This window comes from Macaca thibetana, chromosome 12 (assembly GCF_024542745.1).
Source record: "Macaca thibetana thibetana isolate TM-01 chromosome 12, ASM2454274v1, whole genome shotgun sequence".
Classification (NCBI taxonomy): Eukaryota; Metazoa; Chordata; class Mammalia; order Primates; family Cercopithecidae; genus Macaca; species Macaca thibetana.
In genome coordinates, this window is record NC_065589.1 from 45,809,617 (window position 1) to 45,827,054 (window position 17,438).

The following is a 17,438-nucleotide window of genomic DNA, read 5'->3' on the forward strand; positions in this document are numbered from 1 at the left end:
CCTCGGCCCTCCAAAGTGCTGGGATTACAGGCGTGAGCCACCGCGCCTGGCCCAGAATTCATATTTCTAGCAAGAATCCTGGGTGATTCAGACGTAGGCAGTCCTCAGTCCACTCTAAGAAATACTTACCTAAATTATTATTTGTTTTCCAAGATGGAGTTTTTAAAACAGTCATTTTAAAGTACAGATATTTGGATTTCATCACAAAATGAACATGCATTTTTTAAAACCTCGTATTTTAACCTCAAACTTAGAGAAATGTTTCCTCTGAGACTTAGAAAAATAAGTGTTACATAGATTTTTTTGATAACAATACTTGGATGAAAATACATTCTCTCTATTGGAGATACTTTTATTCTAAAATAACAGTAATATTTTCTTTTGGGCCTATTTTCAGAATAAATTCTGTAAATTACTATTTCTTAGTTACATATGTGGTACCTTGGTATTTAGTATAATGATGATTGGTATATAGATGTTGTACATTTTCTGTGTTTTGGCTTAATCTCTGTCAGGAACTTTCATAATTTCTATCATGAATAGTAAGAAATACATGAATTCAGCACACATGCCCAGCTGATCATTCAAAAGGCAATTTCCTAAAAAGTTGCATGCCTTAGTCCTGTAACTTCTAATGAGTTGAGTGAAGTGAGAGATTCTCTCTTGGAACAATGAAAAATTATGGTTTTGTTTTTGTTTTTCTGTTTTTTTTCTTTATTTACTTTCTTTTTCTTTTTTAAACTTTTTTTCTTTTTTATTTTATTTTATTTTATTTTAAAAGTGATTTTTTAAAAAAATGGAATTGTAATGCAGGGAATAGTGGAGGGTTCCAGATCAGGTTGTTTTTCTTTTCTTTTTTTTTTTTTTTGAGACAGAGTCTCACTCTGTCACCCAGGCTGGAGTGCAGTGGCACAATCTTGGCTCACTGCAACCTCTGCCTCCTGGGTTCAAGCAATTCTCCCACCTCAGCCTCCCCAGTAGCTGGGATTACAGGCATGCGCCACCATGCCTGGCTAATTTTTGTATTTTTGGTAGAGATGGCATTTCACCATGTTGGCCAGGCTGTTCTTGAACTCCTATATAAAATGATCCGCCTGCCTCAGCCTCCCAAAGTGCTGGGGTTACAGGTGTGAGCTACCGTGCCCCGCCTCAGGTCAGTTTTAAGAGTTGCAGTGATTCAGAGCCATTTGGTCAGCTTCAGCTTAAAGCGGACCATGCAAGTTAACACATTTGTCTTTTTTGTGTACTATAGACAAAGGTTGAAAAAAGCATCTTGAAGGAAACTTCCTTCTCCAGTAGATCACAGGAGAGGAATAAAGGTTTCGGATGACTGTTTTTCTAAGCTTTTAAAAAATGTGATGTTATGCAATAACTTGACAGGTCATGTGCATTTTATCTTTTCCTTTCAAAATTATCTTTGCCTCTTTTAATTGTTGATTATACTTTTATTTTATTTTATCTATTTTAGAAGAATGTCATTCTATCACCCAGGCTAGAGTGCAGTGGTAAAATCCTAGCTCACTGCAGCCTCATGTTGATCATACTAAATAAATAAATAAATAAATAAATAAATGTTTTCAGAGCATTATTAGCAGTGTCCATAGGGGTGTTTCAGATTGGTGTCACTGGCTCATGAGCACCTCCATTGTTTTTCTCTCCCTCTTTTTTTTTTTTAGAGTAAAGATGGCAAAAGTCCCCTGCACATGACAGCTGTCCATGGAAGGTTCACACGGTCACAGACCCTCATTCAGAATGGTAAGAGAGATGCTTCAGTAGTGTCATTATTTCAATAGCTTCTTGTTGTGAATTTGGCTATCAGTTACCTGCATATGAAAGTCAATGCCCCTGTTTTGGAGTTTTAGTAAGCATGCAATTACACAATTCTTTGATGTACTTTGCTAAAAACTGTTCATCAGACATGTCATCAACATCCACCTTAATAGTCAAAACATAAAGCCATAGTATCACAGTCAATTTGGAGTCAGGCACAGAGCATGAGCTTGGAAATTAGAAATGATATATTTATATAGACTCAAGATCCTGTGCTTCTCACTCTGAAACTAATAAAGGTAAGTAGCATTCATTTTCTAGCAACAAATCTGAAATATTTTTAAATTTTAGAGTTCACTATAGTTTCCTAAGTTAAAACTTATTAAGCTAGTTGGGCAAAAGTAGGAAAAATGAGATAACTCAGAGGAAAAGCAGGTAAGGATGTGATATAAAGGATCATAAAATCACAGGCTTAGACGGGGCGTGGTGGCTCATGCCTGTAATCCCATGCACTTTGGGAGACCGAGGTGGGCAGATCACCTGAGGTCAGGAGTTCAAGACCAGCCTGACCAACATGGTAAAACCCTGTCTTTACTAAAAATACAAAAATTAGTCAGGAGTGGTGGCAGGCGCCTATAATCCCAGCTACTCAGGAGGCTGAGGCAGGAGAATCGCTTGAACTCGGGAGGAGGAGGTTGTAGTGAGCCGAGATTGTGCCATTGCACTCTAGCCTGGATGACAGTGTGAGACTTTGTCTTAAAAAAAAAAAAAAAAAAATCACAGGTTTGACAGAGACCTGGGAAAGTCACATAATATAGTAATATAGTAATTTTCCGGGCTCACAGCGAAAGGTATACTTGAACCATCAGGTTGTCACTGAAGTCAAAGTACTAGGGAGTATCAGTTTGCATCTGGTTCATGTTAATAACATGGGGTCATGGCCAGCAGCATCTGTGAGTGGGTTGACTTTGACAACACAACTTCTATTAGCAAATCTTAGAGATGATTTAAAAAAAACAAAAACCAGGTTTAGTTCAGATTTTAAGCTGACATTCCAGGTCAATCCAGCAGTTCCTATTTTTAGTTGACCCAAACTTCTACTTCTCAAAATTCTGATATTAGTCAATTTCCTTGGACCTGTATTTTTCTCGTCTATAAGACTTTCGGATCACATACACTTGAATTACTAGTGGCACTGAGTTATGTCTTAGGCACGCAATACTTAAAACGAAGAAGTCATTTGACATTTGGATGGAAGACCAGCCAGTGGAATTATGCTTAGGAAGCAAAATATCTGCAGCAAAGCAAGGGAAATGTGTAAGCATTCTAGTGAAGCTGTAGGGGAAAAGAAATCCTAACAAATTTCCAGTGAGCCAAGGAAGGTAAAACAGAAATTAACTGTGCAATACCCACTATTCCTAATTTGAAATATGTGCTATGCCTTTGACATTCATTTTGTTGAAAAGGCCACTGTGTTTTATTTTGCTGAATGTAAATAAAGGAGGCTGGGGGGAGTGACCCTAGTCTCTTTTGAGCACGTCTCTTATGCCACTGTATCTCTCAACTGTTTTTCGGAAATAATGTCCACCCCCCTTTAAAAACAAACAAAACTTTTAGAAACAAACAAAACTTAAACAGGTTGGTTCCCTTTTAGAGCAACTTCAAGCTCCAGAGACAAGGTTGGAGGGAAAACAACTTACCTCCTTCTAAGCACTGCCTTCCCCGCAGGTTCATCCCTGTGTGTCAGGCTGTGCTGGTCATCTCCATGATGCATCTCCCCTCTGTCCTGCTGGCATGCTTACAACAGTCCCAGGGGACTGCTGGCAGCTTTGACCTCTCCAAGAGCCATGTGGGCTGGAAGACTTCCATGTCCTCCCTTGCTAGACTTTTTTTTTTTTTTTTTTTTTTTTTTTTTTTTAAGACACTGTCTCACTCTGTTGCTCAGGCTGGAGTGAAATGGGATGATCTCGGCTCACTGCAACATCTGCCTCTTGGGTTCAAGCGATTCTTGTGCCTCAGCCTCCTGAGTAGCTGGGACTACAGCTGCGCCACCATGCCCAGCTAATTGTTGTACTTTTAGTAGAGATGGGGTTTCACCATGTTGGCCAGGCTGGTCTCGAACTCCTGACCTCAAGTGATCTGCCCACCTTGGCCTCCCAAAATGCTGGGATAACAGGTGTGAGCCACCACACCCTGCCGTTGCTAGACTTTTGAGCTGGGGGAGACCTAAAAGAGACCCTGTCTCTTATCCTCTGTGTTCAGGGGATCTTTGTTTCAGAACCTCCCTCATTCTTGGTTGTCCTGGCATCTTGCTTATGGATTGGGTGGGGTCCAGCGGCCTGAATTGGTAAGGATATAGTGGCTATAATATATAGCCTATTATATATAATGATAAAGCTAAGTGATAATGATAAAGCCAAGTGTTCACAGTGTGCCAGGCACTTGGCTAAACACCCCTTATAAAGCCTTTCAACCACCCTATGAGAAAGAGGTACTATTATTATCTCCATTTCAAAGATGAGGAAACTGAGGCAGAGAGGTTGTCACTTGTGTCTGGATAAATGGCCAGTATGTTGTGGAATAGGGATCTGAACACAAGCAGTCTGACATCAGAGACTGAACTCTCAACCACCACTCTTATAAACATGACCTCCCTAAACCAATGGTGTTTTTAAAAAAATTCCTTTTAAAATTGAATTCTGTTTACTCTGAGAGTCACTTATATTTGAAATAGAGTTTTCCCTGTAAAAGGATGCTTTGGTATTCTCTTCTCTCAACTGACAGTTTTTTTGCATTCATAACACATGTGAGAACTGTGAATTCTTCCATTTGACATTTTTTTAAATGCCCTTGGGGAGAAGAAAAGGAAGTTCTTTTTTTACCTCCTGTTCGTTGGCTTCCTTCTGGGAAGAATCCTGGGCTGTTGCCGAGACCCTCCCTCTCCAGAAGCTCATGCCCCTAGGGCCTGGTGTCAGTCCCCCCAGAGTGGGACATCACCCACAGGAGCCGCTCTGTCCTCCAGGACCACATGGGCACAGCATTTGGCTCCCCGAAGCGACTAAACGTGCTACTGAGGAATGTTTTTTGTATTTATTTGTTTTGTTAAATTGCATTGGTGTTTGGACTTTGAATAGCTTTCTCTGCTTTGCTGACTGCTCTCCAGTCAGGATTACTAGTTTTCATAACTTTGTTTTTCCAGAATCATCCAGCTTTGGTAAGATAATAATGAAAAAAACAAAAAAAAAAACCACTCTATTTTAGTTAGTAAGCAAAGACTAACTCTGCTATCCAATCACATTGTTTGTTGTCTGAAGCTGTGTTGTCACAGCGAGAGAGGGAAAGGAACTGAGTGAAGACACCATGTGGTGTCCGGAGGCATTTGACCTCACCATTGGCCCTAGGCACCCCCCTCAGATGTGGTCCAGCAGGTTACACAAGTTCAAAAATGATGTTTTCTTCACAGAAGCTTTAAAAATAAATAGAGTTTGAAAAGGAAGAGTCAAGTTCTAGGTTAGGATGAGTCAGTGTGAGATTTTTGACCCTTTGGCTCACAGTACTTCCAAGGCAACTTAATAAGCTGACCATTCTTGTTTGTGCAGTGAAAAACTAATTTCAGATGAATGCTTAGAGAATGCTAATTAATTATCCTTTCTGACGTTCTCTGCATACATCTAAACTGGCAAATATTTATTTTCCTCACTGGTTGTCAATGATCAATCACCAATATTTAACTTGCAACCTTCAAATGACAAACAGTAAAGATATTTCATTTGCATTTCAAGCAAGTTTTAAAAATTTTCAAATGAAAATGAAAAGGTTTGTAGAGTGATTGTAAGATAGAAATGCAGTTATGTAGAGGTGCTGTTTAAATATAAAACATGTTTTCAGATAACAAATAGAGAGTCTCTCTTTTATTTTTCCACTAAGTTATGATGTTCTCCTTATATATATATGTGTGTGTGTGTGTGTGTGTGTGTGTGTATATGTGTGTGTGTGTATATATATATATATATTTTTTTTTTTAGACGGAATCTCGCTCTGTTGCCCAGGCTGGAGTGCATCTCAGCTCACTGCAAACTCTGCCTCCCGGGTTCACTCCAGTCTCCTGCCTCAGCCTCCCAAGTAGCTGGGACTACAGGTGCCCGCCACCACGCCCGGCTAATTTTTTGTGATTTTTAGTAGAAACGGGGTTTCACCATGTTAGCCAGGATGGTCTCGATCTCCTGACCTCATGATCTGCCTGCCTCAGCCTCCCAAAATGCTGGGATTACAGGCGTAAGCCACCACGCCTGGCCTCCTGAAATATTTTAAATGATAACAAAAGCATATATGGACAATAATTATCTTTCTTTCTTTGAGATGAAATCTTGCGTGTAGCTCAGGCTGGAGTGCAGTGGCACGATCTCAGCTCACTGGTATCTCTGCCTCCCGGGTTGAAGAAATTCTCCTGCCTCAACCTTTCAAGTAGCTGGGACTACAATCGCTTGCCACCACACCTGGCTAATTTTTGTATTTTTAGTAGAGATGGGGTTTCGCCATATTGTCCAGGCTGTTCTTGAACTCTTAGCCTCAGGTGATCTGTCCACCTTGGCCTCCCAAAGTGCTGGGATTACAGGTGTGAGCCACTGTGCCTGGCCAGTTAACTATATTTTTACAGTTTTAAACTGACTTGTAAAATGAAAGCAACGACTACAAGAAAAAACTTTTATCAGCTCAGACCCTCTATTCCACCCTTCCTGATAGTTTTCACTCTTCCCTTTCTCCACCCAATTTTTGGCATATTTGAGACTGGTAAACCTGGAGGCTCTAACACTTTTTAAGAATGGTTTGGTGACTCTTGGCTGGGAAGGATGTGGATTGATAGAGTGTTTGTCCAGATCTCTGCAGTCTGGGGATCTGTCCCATATCTCCCTGGATCAGTTCGACAGTTGGGGCTTTTAGGCAGACCACCATGGGCAGCTCTGATACGGATACGTGCACATTGAATTGCTCTGAGGTATCTATGGGAACGAGGTGGCTGCCTGTCTCCAAAGCTACCATCAAGTCATAAAATGAATTGATCTCAACTGGACACTTCTAATTCAGGCCATAGTTAACTGTCTGTTGAGTCCCTAGATGATCACAATAACTAGCTTTCTTTTATTATTTTTCCTGATTATAAGAGTAGTACATGCTCACTGTAAACTAAAATTAAGTCATGAAAGAGATTCCCTGTGGTCCCCACCAATATGTCTCCTCAGCCCTATCCCAAGAATTTTTATTGGCAGCTTGGTGACACTTCTGGATTTTTCTATGTATTTAAGAATATATGTAAAGATATTTAATTATTACTTTACAAAAGTGATCATACTTTATTATTTGGACAATTCATTTTAAAAATAAGGCCAGATGCGATGGCTCACACTTGTAATCCCAGCACTTTGGGAGACTGAGGCAGGCAGATCGCTTGAGGTCAGCATTCAAGAGCAGCCTGACTAACATGGCGAAACCCCATCTCCACTAAAAATACAAAAATTAGCTGAACGTGATGGCATGCGCTTGTAATCCCAGCTACTCGGGAGGATGAGGCAGGAGAATCACTTGAACTGGGGAGGCAGAGGTTGCAGTGAGCCAAGATCGTGCCACTGAACTCCAGCCTGGGCAGCAAGAGCGAGAGTCTGGCTCAAAAAAAAAAAAACAAAAAACAAAAAACAAAAAACCAAAAAAAACCCAAAATAACAACAACAAAAAACCCCACTGTAACACAGAAACAAAGATTTGAAGAAAGATCAGTATTTCTATTCAAGTTCCCATTTATAGTTCTCTGTCCCAGGCAGTTAAAAAGGGATTCCCTTTTTGTAAACAGCTATTAAGTTACAAACCCCTAAATGGGTAAACTTATCTGCAGCAAATTGATTTTCAAACAAAATTCTACACACGGAAGTCTTGAGAGTAGAGGGACGCATCCAAAATCCTGTGTGTACTAATTGGAGTTTTTGAAACAATTGTCCCCTTCACAAAGCACACACATTTTGGTAATCATTTCACTTTGTAGCAAATATTCTTATACTCTAGCCCTGCGTTTTGCCAGTACACCTGGCTAGAAAAAAGCATTGTTTGCTGAAAACAAATGTTGGGGAGTTATTAGTTATAATGGCCAATAGTAGGATTCATTGGAATGAAGGACCATATAGATGTGATGAGGACCTTATGGACGGTCTTATTACAAGGAACAGTGTCCTGGCCTGGAAGGTGATGCTCTTTCCCCGGATCTGAGAAGACTCTCAATGGCTTCTTTTTGGCACAGTGCTCGAGTATACTGCTGATGGGAATGCTAATGGGCACAGCCTTTCTCAAAAGCTTGTTGCCAGTATGTATCAAGGGTCTCCATACTTTTAGTCCAGTAGTCCTACTTTTAAAAATGTTGCTGGCTGGGCGTGGTGGCTCACGCCTATAATTGCAGCACTTTGGGAGGCTGAGGCAGGTGGATCACTTGCGTTTGGGAGTTCGAAACTAGCCTGGCCAACATGGCAAACCCACATCTGTACTAAAAATACAAAACTTAGCTGGGCATGGTGGCAGGCACCTGTAATCCCAGCTACTCGGGAGGCTGAGGCAGGAAAATCATTTGAACCTGGGTAGGGGAGGTTGCAGTGAGCCAAGACTGCATCACTGCACTTTAGCCTGGCAGACAAAGCGAGACTTCATCTCAGGGGAAAAAAAAGGTTACTAAAGGAAATCATCTGAAATGTAAAGACTATTTGTAAATATGTTCATTCTTGTGTTTTTCTTAATAGCAAAGATTTGGATATGGCCTCAATGCCTATTAATTGGGGACTTGCTAAGTAAATTCTCTAGATACTGATATTATGTAGTCATTTACAATTATATTAATGAAAAAAATTAATGACATGGAAAGGTTTGTAATGTAACATTAAAGGAGAACATAGAATTAAAAAACTCTTTCTACACCAGGAACTCAACCGTGGGAAAATTCTACACACACATACACACATACACACAACTGGAAGGAAATATTCCAAAATACTAGTACTGACTATCTTGGATAATCAGTGAATTTATAGATGACTTCTGGTTTCTTCTTTATATTTCTATTTTACTGCATCTTCTAAATTTTCTACAATAAGAAAATACTTTCTCAATCAGAAATAAGGTGCTTAAAACAAATGTATCACCTCTTTCTAGATTGATTGAAGCCACTCATGTATTTCTATTTCTCAGGGTTTTATATTACTTATCCTAGCATATATAGATGTGTGTATATGGTTTAGATGTCAGTATTGTGTGTATGTTTATGGACATACACACAAACTTAGAAAAATGAGCAAAAGTCATGAAAAATAGTTTACAGAAAAAGATAAACAAATGGTCCTTCTGTAATTATGAAAAGATGTTCAACTTCCCTCATATAAGAGAACTTCCCTTATAATAAGAGAAATGCAAATGAAAGCTGCAGAGAGATTCCAGCTCTCACCCATTAGACAGCAGATATTCAAAAGCTTGATGAGGCTATAAGGAAAAGTGCTTCTCATACTGTGCTGGTTAGAGTGCAAAATTGCACAGTGCCTACAGAGAGAAATCTGGCAAAATCTAACAAAACCACATATTAATTTTCCCTTTGACCTAGATATCTCCCTTCTGAAACTTTACCTTGAAGATACATCTAACAAATATGAAGCAACATACGTATGAGATTATTCACTGCAGCATTCCAGATAATAGCAAAATGTTATTTACAACCAAAATGCTTATCCATAGGACATGAATGTACTAAACTAGTACGACTGTGCAATGGAAAACAATAAAACTGTACAAAAATCAGGAAGATCTCCAATAAGTCATCTTTAGAAGTGAGTTATAGGATATACTGTTAAGTAGGGGGGAAATTCCCTTTTTTTTTTTTTTTTTGCAAAGAGAAGCACAGAAGCATAAACTAAAACTAATGAAAATGATTACTATAGGATGTGTATGAGGGTGAAGAGGAAGGGATAAGAATGAGTAAGCCTTTTCAAAAATATTTTAACTTTTGAAATGTAAGTATTTTACATATTATTAAAATATGTAATAATATTTTATTATTAAAATAAAATAAAACCCAGTGAAAAAATTTGAAAGCAAACAGAATCAAATGAACCTAATTTATATTGATAATATAAGCACACAGTAAAAAATTCAGATAAATTTTGAACAAAGTACTCCCTACATATGCTAAAAATTATTGTGGAAAAGTCTGTTGGGAAATCAGATATCTGCACAGTCTCAAAGTATCACCCCACAGATTGCTGGTTAATTACAAAGGGGAAAAGATATTTTTGCAGTAAGTGTACTGGCAGACACCACCTTAACCAATTAAAAAAAAAAAAAGCCTTGTTTTTAATTGTGGTAAAATATATATAACATAAAATTTATCATTTTAACGATTTTTAAGTGTACAGTTCAGTGGTATCCAGTGCATTCCCACTGTTGTACAACCATCACCGCCATCCATTTTCAGAACTCTTTCTTTTCCCAAACTGAAAGTTGGTACCCATTGCAAGTAGTCAAACTTTGCATCGCCTGGTAATGGAGTTACTGTGTGTGTGCTAAGAAAATGCAGTGGGAAGCACGCATCTGCTCTGGGCATTATTGCCAAAATGTTTAGCCTGAATCTAATAATGAAAAAACCAAAAGACAACTCCAGAATGCAGAGCGTCTGACACAACTCGTGGTTTGGCCTCCAATAATATCAACGACATGAGAAACTTAAAAAAAAAAAAAAAAAAAAAAAAAGCCAGGAGGATTGTCTTGGATTAACGGAAACAAAGAGACGTGACAACTGAGTGCTATCAGGGTATTTTATTGGATCCTGGATTAAAACAAGATAACTGTTATAAAGCACATTTTGGGGACAGTCTGAGAAATTGGAATATGCACTAATATTACATAAAATTATTTTATGAATGTTAAATTTCTTGGGTAAAATGATGGAATTGTGGTTATGTGCAAAAATGTCTTCGTTCTTAGGAAAAACATACTTAGTGGTAAAATGTTATGATATCTAACTTCTTAAATGGTTCCTCAGATAAATGAATGATGAATAGACCATTGTACATATACACACACACACAAAGGGAAGAGGAAAAAAGAAATTTAGTGAAATAAAAGCTGGGAGAAGAGAAGGCAAAATAAAACATAATGACAATATTATTAAAAGAAGTATGGATGATTATTGTCATAGTTTTTATAAATATAGGCATTTTCAGTCTATTGTATATGCTTTTACTCATTTTAGTCATAATATTAAAATATTATAAGCTAGATCATCAAATTACATGAAATCATTTCCTGAACTCTCCATCCCCTTTGGTTCTTATGTTATAGGTCTTTAATTCAGGAGGGACAATTAAAATTAAACATGTCTTCAGAATTACACTTTATGGGATTTGAATACATTGTTCATTCAGAGCAGGTGTTTAGTTGTGAGATTTGGATCCTTAACTAAGACAATATGGAAAGATTTCTCAAAAGCATTTCTTTTTCTTTTTCTTTTCTTTTCTTTTCTTTTTTTTTTTTTTTTGAGATGGAGTCTCACTTTGTCACCCAGGCTGGAGTGCAGTGGCGCAATCTTGGCTCACTGCAACCTCCGCCTCCCAGGCCCAAGGGATTCTGCTGCCTCAGCCTCCTGAGTAGCTGGAATTCCAGGCATGCACCACCACGCCCAGCTAAGTTTTGTATTTTTGGTAGAGACAGGGTTTCACCATGTTGGTCAGGCTGGTCTGAAACTCCTGACCTCGTGATCCACCCACCTCAGCCTCCCAAAGTGCTGGGATTACAGGTGTGAGCCACCAAGCCCAGCCTCAAAAGCATTTCTAATAGACTTCTGTCTACGCAGATCTACTACTACTACTACTGCTTCAGAGGGTGACTTGTCCCCTTTAAAAGCATTCTTGTACTTCAAAGCAAAGATGCACAACGGGAATAGGAAAGAAATCAACATTTGGTTGATACAAGAGACTAACTGAGAACGTAGCACCTGAATCAACCTGAATCCTTGCGTTATCCTGTATTAAAATATCTTTTTCAGGAGGTGAAATTGACTGTGTGGATAAGGATGGCAACACTCCTCTCCATGTGGCTGCAAGATACGGTCATGAGCTTTTGATTAACACCTTAATAACCAGCGGAGCTGACACAGCCAAGTAGGTTACCACAAAAATACGGTGGAATAATTGCCTCAAGTGGGAATACTGCTGAAAAGATTCTTCCATGCAGTAGATAGTTCCTATTTATCCAGCTTAAGGTGGATCTGTACCATTATACTAAATACAAATTACATTTTAAATAAATTAAGTGCCTTTTAATGACAGAGGCAAAGAAGAACCAATTTTATTTTTTAGCTTCATCCAAATGAGGTCTATTTCAGTGGTTTTGATTAAGGAAACTTGAAGTTTATTCCCAACTTTTCTTTCTAATATTCTTCTGTCCTTCCCAATGCTTAATATTAAACAGGAAAAGTAAAACATAACTGAGCCAATTCAAAATTTATTCAGAGTGCTTACTCAGCTTTTCTGTTATAGAGTACAATTGAGTCAATCTGCTATGTAGGGAAGGGGGAACCTGACTTCATTTTGAACTTCAATTCCACAAAAATACATAAAGCATCTATGCTGGGTGCTATGGGAGATTTCAGAAGATGTAAGTTATCTAGTTTCAAGGAGCTCATAATTTTGTTCAGGGCCCAAGACCCACTTAAGTCAAAGAACTGTGCAACATCATACATCATAAAGTTCTAAATGAAGCAGACTTAAGTGGCAAATGTTTGGTGTAGACAATCTGTGTCACAGAATATAGACAGGGAGGAGAGAGCTCAAAGGTGGCCAGTGTTTTCTGAAAAGGCTTCAAGGAGAAGATGAATTTTAGCTAGGCTTTAGGGGCTGAGAATTATCTGAGTACAGCTAAGGGTGGCAGCCATCCCAAGCAGGGAGGAAAGCGGGAACAAAAGAGGCAAAGACTCCACACCAGGGAAGAGCTTGGCCTGACAGAGTAGAGAATGTGGTGATGCTATGCGCCACCCAGGGGCAGGACCCAGGGTGGTTGGGAGCCCAGGCTTTGGTGGGTGCTCCCTTGAGGCCAATCCAAGCTGCTTCCCTTGTGAGCAGTGTGACTTTAAGCCCCTTGCCTCATTGGAAAAATTGTAGTAATACTAAGACTTATCTATAGGTTTGTTATGAAGATTAAATGACTTAATTACTAGTAAAGCTCTTTGGTATCTGGTAAGATCTATATGAGTTCTACAAATACATCTGCTAAGGTTATTAAAAAGATAACCCATGTTAAAAGCTCTTTGAACAGTGCCTGGCACATAGTCAGCTATCAATATATGTTAGCTATTATTTTATTATTTAATAATAGGTAGTAGAACTAAATTAAAGAGGGCCTTCAATCCCTGAATAAAGAGTTTAGCCTTGATCACAGAGACTGTGTATAACAGTAGCTGAATTTTTAGAAGAAAAACCATATGAGGGCAGTGTATCTTAGGAATTTTGTTTTATTTGTCAGTTTTGTGCAACACAGTTGAAAGTCTTATACGAGAATGAGCTAAAATTGAAATGGTCTGGGGAAAATGTAGTGGGATCATGAAATCAGATTCACAGAGGGCCAGGTATTCTGGACTTAAAATGAATTTTGTGAAGCACTCTGGTAGATTGGCAGGATATAATGGTTTATCTTCATCAGTCCAATATTAAGTTGAACTGGGTTCCAAACACCTCCCAGTCTAGCAATAGAGATAAGAACAAACACAAATGACTGTGTATTGTGAAGTTTGTTAAGACGGATGTTTGTCCCAGGCTGTGGGAACAGAGTGAGAGAGAGAGACACTAATTTTCTGGATCCCTGAGAAGAGACAATGTTGTAACAAAAGGAATGCTATGTAGGAGTTTGCTAGATGGACAGAATCATGGGGTAGAAAGAGAAATGGGAGCAAGGAAGAATATCCCAAGAAGAGGGAACAGTCGTTATAAAGACATAAACATGTGAACATGTTAAAAGCACATTTCTAAAGCTGGGTCATTGGATGTTTGGTGGGTGGAGTGGAAAGAAATGAGGTGGAAAGGCTGGAAGAGCCACATCTCAAAGGACTTTGCAAGTCCTGCTAAGGAATTAGATTCCATTCTGAGTCATTCGGAAGCTGTTAAAGAATTATAAGTGGGTGTAGAACAGGTTGTGTCTAATGATCCCATTTGTGTGTAAGAAAGATCCCTCTGATAGCAGTCCAGACATACTGGAGGCGGTCCAGACGTACTGGAGGCAGTCCAGGCTAGAAACGCTTGGCAGCCTCTTGCAGATGTCCAGGGAAGAAAAGATGAGGTCTTGGGCTAAAGATGAGGCTGAGGGATGACAGAAGAGGAGAATGCTGACAAATAGTATTAGCAGTGGGATGTCTTTTTACAGAAGAGAGGGGAATCTGCTGTGAGCCAAAAGAACTTTTTAGTTGGGATGTTGTAAGTTAAAATAAGCCTCTCAGTTTTGTGGAAGGAGCTCTACACTAAGATTCAGGATGCTCTTACCAGGTTCTGGAGTTCCCAACCAGATTGTGGATGTCCAAAGCTAGAGACTGCAATAAATGCTCAGTGTTAATTAAGCAGAAAAAAAATTTAGGCACCAACTGATTTTACCTGTAATGTGTTAATATTTTCAGTGGTATTTTTTTCAGCTTTGGGTTACTTGGGAAATTTTAGCCAAACAATTACGAATGTCTGATTTTCTTCTAGACTTGAATCCATTTTAGGAATAAAAATAAGCTGGACCCAATAGTTACTTTAAATTTTTCCGTAAAAACCATTTAATTCAATATGATTGAAATTCATTTCCTTGTAATTATTTTGCTTTCAATTTATGGAAACACAGACCATGTAGCAAAAATGCCTTAAAAATAGCATTGTTGTTCAAGTAGCCTTTTCTTCCATTGTCTCTGCTATGTCCTAGGGACACAGATAAGGGAAACATTGTCTCAGCCTCAAAGAGCCATGTCTGCTTTCTTTGTCACAATGAATCTGGGGATGCGACATGCTACCTTCAGTGACAATGGTTCCTTAGGGCAGTGATTGTGTGTGTGTGTGTAAGTGCCTTTGTGTGTTTGTGTGTGGGGGAGAATGGAAACCACCCTAGGGCAAAATAACAAAATGAAGGGAAGAGTAATTGGAGAAGATTAAATTTGCCAAAAGCCTCTCAGAAAATCACTGTTCTCTGGGTTCCTTATAGAATTATTAAAAAGGAGAAAAATAGGCCTTTCATAAATAAGTGAAAAAACAAATAGCATTTGTGGAAAGAACCCATCTTCATTCATAAGCAATATAGCCAAACGTATTTAAATTAACTCTCTATGACAAGTTTTATCATTATTACTTTCTTACAAATTTATTTGAATCTAAAGTAAACGTCAGCCCTTGACTAGAATGTTCTTTGTTATTCTTTTTGCTTCTCTGAACTTTAAGTCAGAGTCACTTCCTATGGTTTGACTCAGTGCTCATGCAACTTTACATAGTGTCAAAGCCGTTTGGTTTATCTTCTTTAATTTTGTTAGTTTGGGGATTGTCTCCAGGATTTTAATTTGCCTATTTGCTTACCAATTATGCATTCTTTTTCTGCCTCAACTGCAACAGAATTAGGGGTATGATAGTTTATAGATAGCTGGCTCTGACATTCATTCATTCATTAAATATTGGTTGAGGGCCTAAGTGGTACCTACGATGCCAGGTTCTGGGATTATAGAGGTCCCTGCCCTTGAGGAATTTATAATCTCCTGGGAGCAAGATTTAAACAAGCAATACAATCATGCACGCTAAGCGTAATGCCAGAGCAGTTGCTGGGTGCCACTGGGATGTGTGAAAACATATCTAAGATGTGGAACCCAGTCTCGCAAGACTAGAGAAGCAAGATGTAAAGGTTAACCAAGACTGAAGGGTGACTAGCAGTTAGCTCATAGTAGCAAGAGTCTTTTAGATCCTCAGTATATACTTGTTTTTATTATAATAATACATAAATATGTATAAACGTAAACTAGATAAACTCCTTAGGCTTTTGACACTAACAAATTAATATATTTAAAAATTACAAAATACATGCAAACAGAAACCAACACCATTCATGTTAACTGTACAATTTAGTAGTAGCAAACATTATGAGTGCTTCCCTCTGGGCACTGCTTTGAGGGGTTACATTTAACTTTCACCATAACCTCATGGGGTAAGTGCTATGATTATTCCCATCTTAAATGGGAATGTGTAAATGAGGCACAGAGAGGTTCAGTTACCTCCTCAGCTCCTGAGCACGTGGCTTGCTGCCCCTACATAACAGATGATGTGATAGTTCACATTTTGCCAAAGTGAAATCACCATTTGTGTAGGATTATGGTCCTGGTGGCTGAGGTGCAGGCTCTTTAGAGTTCAGTGTACACTTCAAGAATGGAGGTTTTGCAGTGGCTTAAAGTGGTGGAACAGTGGACTTGGCATGCAGCACAGAACCCCTTATTCAAACTACTGCCAAATTTTGTTTATATGGAAGGCTCAGGTACTGCATTATCGTTGGGCCTCCCTAGGTTCAGTCCTGTCACTTGTCTATTGAGCCCATCTTTATTCTTTTCTCACTGGCCCATGCCAGTACTACACTAACACCAGTGTGATCCTCAGTACAAACGTGGGCACTGAAATTAGGCAGAGGTATGTGGTAATAAAGGGCCACTCCGATGAGCCAAAAAAATGCTTTTATGCCAGTTGTTTTAGATTATCATGAAAAGGAAAATACAGGTTAAAGATTCTCACCGAGAACTCTTGAGATCCCAAAGATATTTCCAGTGCTTCAGAGATGCACTGATTAATTGGAGAAATAATGGGAGAAGCAGGAGAGAAAGATAAGAGAGTTTCAGATAGAGGGACTGGTATGTGCAAAGGCCTGGGGGCAGGACAGAGCCTGGCACTTAGAGGAATGGAAACAAGTTTATTGAGATTCTAGAATATGCAGATTAGACAACAGCCAGATAGAGAAGGGGCCTCTCCAGCCACTTTAGAGTGTTTAAACTTGATTCAAAAGGAACCACTGAAAACATCTGTTCATTGCAAATAACAAGGACCAGGTCTCATGGCTGTCACTTAAGGGTGCATAATAAATACTTGGAATTGCATAGATAAAATTCATAAGAAATTGGTTTGTTTAGTTGGACTGATCATTTGGGTAAAAAATCAAAATCATCCTATTCTAAATTTAGGAAATGTTTTTGTCTCACCCACTCAGTGAGCAAAGCTAAAACAATCCCACTTTGCTGGGACACTTGTGAGGTAAATATTATAAAGAATTTAGACACACAGAAAGATAACAGAAATGTTAACTGATCATGATTCATTCTTGGCTTTTAAGGAATCATACACCTGATTTTAAGGAAGTACAACCTGATTACAACTTCAAAACTCATCTACTGCTGATTACCAGTTAAGCTTATATGGATTGCAAGGGCAACAATCATACTAACATGTGTGGTAAAGGATTTCCATGTGACTGATGCTCCCTTTTAGCACTACGTGAACATTATCTCAATGGGTCCTTAACAGTTGCTCCATGATAGAGTCACTGTAATTATCTTATTTTTCCGAGGAGGGAACCATTATGCCCTCGCCAAAGATGAAGTAGATAGC

General features: G+C 38.8%; 1 protein-coding gene across 7 annotated transcripts in view; it reads left to right on the top strand.

Moving 5' to 3' along the window:
- Positions 1 to 17,438, top strand: part of ANKRD44 (ankyrin repeat domain 44) — a 346,841-nt gene that overhangs the window by 197,720 nt on the left and 131,683 nt on the right. For all 7 annotated transcript variants that reach the window (XM_050750689.1, XM_050750693.1, XM_050750692.1 and 4 more), the window contains exons 9-10: positions 1,677 to 1,755; positions 11,834 to 11,948. In XM_050750689.1, coding sequence (XP_050606646.1) covers positions 1,677 to 1,755; positions 11,834 to 11,948 — 194 coding nt within the window. The remainder of the gene's footprint in view (positions 1 to 1,676; positions 1,756 to 11,833; positions 11,949 to 17,438) is intronic.